Source organism: Vigna angularis, chromosome 1, assembly GCF_016808095.1.
Source record: "Vigna angularis cultivar LongXiaoDou No.4 chromosome 1, ASM1680809v1, whole genome shotgun sequence".
In the NCBI taxonomy this organism is placed as follows: domain Eukaryota; kingdom Viridiplantae; phylum Streptophyta; class Magnoliopsida; order Fabales; family Fabaceae; genus Vigna; species Vigna angularis.
This window is the reverse complement of record NC_068970.1, coordinates 5,428,868-5,432,009: the sequence shown is the minus strand read 5'-3', so window position 1 is coordinate 5,432,009 and position 3,142 is coordinate 5,428,868. Positions and strand designations below refer to the sequence as shown.

General features: G+C 36.5%; 1 protein-coding gene across 1 annotated transcript; it reads right to left on the bottom strand.

The window, feature by feature from the left end:
• Positions 1–906: 906 nt before the first annotated feature.
• On the bottom strand, positions 907–2,622 carry LOC108322707 (GATA transcription factor 21). The gene is made up of 3 exons (XM_017554892.2): positions 2,247–2,622; positions 1,766–2,137; positions 907–1,559 (listed from the first exon to the last, which is right to left on the bottom strand). The coding sequence occupies exons 1-3, from the start codon at positions 2,448–2,450 to the stop codon at positions 1,215–1,217; spliced, it is 921 nt and encodes a 306-aa protein (XP_017410381.1). The 5' UTR covers positions 2,451–2,622; the 3' UTR covers positions 907–1,214.
• Between the last annotated feature and the right edge of the window lie 520 nt (positions 2,623–3,142).

Here is a 3,142-nt window from a genome sequence, read left to right as displayed (position 1 = left end):
CAAGACTTCAATATTTGTTCAAGCATCTGCATGTTCATGTTTCTACCCCTTATTTTATCTTTTTGTGAGAATAACTGCCATTCACTTTTGCAAAGAAATCCTTCATTTTATAAGAGAACAAAATATATAAAAATTTATAAAACAAAATATATAGAAATTAATTATCACTAGAATATTATTGAAGGTCTCATCAAGCTTCTTCATATTCCTTCCACCAACCAAATTGTTAACATTTTTACAAAATCTCTTCATCCTTATGTTATTAGAACTAATATTCATGTTTACATTAAGGGAGGGTGACAGAAATATCATATATATCTTCTTCCCTTATTTTTCAGTTTTTTTTTACCCTTTTATTATAATTAGTTGGGTCAATTGAGTTCTCTTTTAGTCACAACACCTTGTATATAACGATCTTGGTTATTCTCTTTGCACTGTGTAATCTTTTTCTCTTCAATAATAATGAAAAATATTTTCTTATGCATTCTATCGACCACTCACACCACTCTTCCTTGCATGGTATGAAGAGTGAAGGCAAGCTGCTCATAAGTTAAAAACTTTTTGAAGCAGACAAAGTCCAAATCAAGAGCACAACCCACAGGTCTCCGGGACACAAAAAGCTGCATCCCAGACATGAATTATCACTATCATGATTGAGAACCCCGTCAGGTCAATGTGGAATAATTAATAGCTTTTTAAGTGAGCCGTGGGAAAAGCCTCTATAGAGGACCCTAACCAACGTGGGAAGCAAAGAAATAAAGTAGTTCTGTTGCTTTCTAATCTCGAACCACGTATATATCCAAGTGCCTACATCCATACATTCTGCTTAACTTCTCTCTCTAAACAACACTTATTGAACTATTCCAATTCATTAAATAAACTGATCTCACACTGTTAATCACAATATATATAAAAACCCTTGTAAATTTTATTGAATTTGTTGCGATAAAATGAGACATGCTTCAAGAAGAGACCCACACTTTTTGGTCGTCAACTTGCTCAAACCAAACATTATATGACAAAGTACATAAGATCGCCCACAACCATGTAACTTTATTATCCCTCCCATTTCCTAACTAACTTACAACCCCTTCTCGCACATATAACTCAAACCACTGATCTCACACAATAATAAAAAACTAGCCAGTCGTAAACAGCTACAAGAAACCTACTTAACGTTCTGAAATGAAGCGATGAAAATTAACCGTTGAAATTCATCCGTGAACAAGGCCATAAGATAAAGCCATGAGAAGGATCGCAGCCTCCTTCTCGTCCTGAGGGAAAACTTGATGCATAGCCAAGCTCTTTCTTAGGCGTAATGTCAAATCCTCAAAACCAAACTTGTTTCTGCTTTGAGATGGCTTTGCTCCAACTCCATGCTTGCGCTTCTTTTTCATCTGTGGTGCACCCTGAGTTCTTGCCTTCTTCTCTTTCTTCTGCAACTTGTTTCCCTTCACAGACTTCTCAGTTTCAAAAATCACTGTTCCATTTCCCGATGCTGCAGCTGCCATGGCTCGTCTCGCCTTCCTCTGTCGAATTCCACAGGCGTTGCATAGTGACTGTCACAAAAAATTTAATTTAATTTCAACATAATATATAACAATATTCTAGTTAATTCTACTTATTGAGTAGTAAAGAGCTGAATGATTAGTTGGGTACTGGTGTGATTAAACTAAAAATTGATAAAAAAGGGTAGTGATATTTAGTTCGAAAATAGTTAAGTACGGATCCAATATTGGGATTTGTGTTTTAAGATAAGGTGTACCTTGGGGCCTCTTGGTCCACTCCTCCAAAGAGGGGTCTTAGTGGTGTGGCAATCAGCACAAACCCTAACAGTGTTGTTACTGTGGTTTGAACAGTTGTTGCTGCTGCTGTTATCAGTTCCAAGCGGTGATAATGGTTGCTTCTCATCTTCAAACTTATTCACAGTGCTGTCTTCTATATATGCACCAGTTTGATCGGACCCCATCATCTTCTGCATCATTCTCATCTTTGAAGACATCAACTTCACCGAACCATCCTCAGCAGCTGCTTCGTGATCTTCACTCCTCTCTTTCTGCTTGCAAACTGTCACCTTGAGCTCACTTTGTGCAACCGAGTGATCCCATGATCCCATGGTAGGGTTAATCTTCTCAGCCTAGATAAAGATGGCATGATCAAAATTAACAAGATATAATACAATATCATACTGATCATAAAGATTATAAATATATATATGAATCTCAATTAGTACAAGTATGTCTCACCTCTTCATGACCTGATAAGTGCTTTGTTGGTTCCCAGGAGTGTGATCCATCTTCTTGATCTGGAGGGCTGAAGAGGACGGGATATGATGAAGATAGATAAGAAAAAGAAGGGTAAGCATGATAAGTGGGAGTGAAGAGCTCATGGTTTTGATCTTCATTAAGATCCAGAGGAATCACAGAAGAGTGGCGATAGGCTGGAATCATGCTGGAAGCTCACATAAAAAACAGGCACACACGACAAACCAAGCCACAAAGAAATCCAAGGGGGAGAGAGAAAGAGAAAGGGATCAGCGCAATCTGCAAACTGAAACGGTTTTCCTTTTGTCCAATACAAAGGTGGAAGAGGATTTAGAGAGAGAGAGAGAGAGAGAGAGAGAGAGAGAGAGAGAGAGAGAGAGAGAGAGAGAGAGAGAGAGAGAGAGAGAGAGAGAGAGAGAGAGAGAGAGAGAGAGAGAGAGAGAGAGAAGAAAGAGAGAAAGGAAATGGCGAACAGTTCCTAACGCTACTCTTATAAAGAACGGAAACCACAGGGATAAGTTTACATCATCATATACTACTTGAATGTATACCATATATGATCTTTTATTGTTCACCATATTTTTTGTTTTCTTTTGTAATACTAAATTAAATGGATACAATTCAATTAAGTATTTGCATCTTATTTTATATTATTATTTTAACTCCACTCATTCATAAACTAATCTTCGTATATTTGACTCATTAAGTTGTCACAATCAGTAGAAAATAACATAATTTCTCGTTTTTGTTCCGCAAATTTAATCTAATTTTCCAAATATACACTTTTACTGTTTTAATAATATAATTTTGCTTAATTTATCCATTATATCTAGTCTTGATTTTCGAGTGAGAATGAGATACTTTATACTTTAGAGAAA

What these genes read in the sequence shown, in the direction of transcription:
- LOC108322707 (XM_017554892.2), bottom strand. Translation starts at nt 2,450, where the DNA reads ATGATTCCAGCCTATCGCCACTCTTCTGTGATTCCTCTGGATCTTAAT. An exon ending in ACTTATCAGGTCATGAAGAG is followed by an intron (nt 2,138 to 2,246) that starts GTGAGACATACT and finishes ATCTTTATCTAG; the next exon opens with GCTGAGAAGATTAACCCTAC. An exon ending in GTGGACCAAGAGGCCCCAAG is followed by an intron (nt 1,560 to 1,765) that starts GTACACCTTATC and finishes TTTTTGTGACAG; the next exon opens with TCACTATGCAACGCCTGTGG.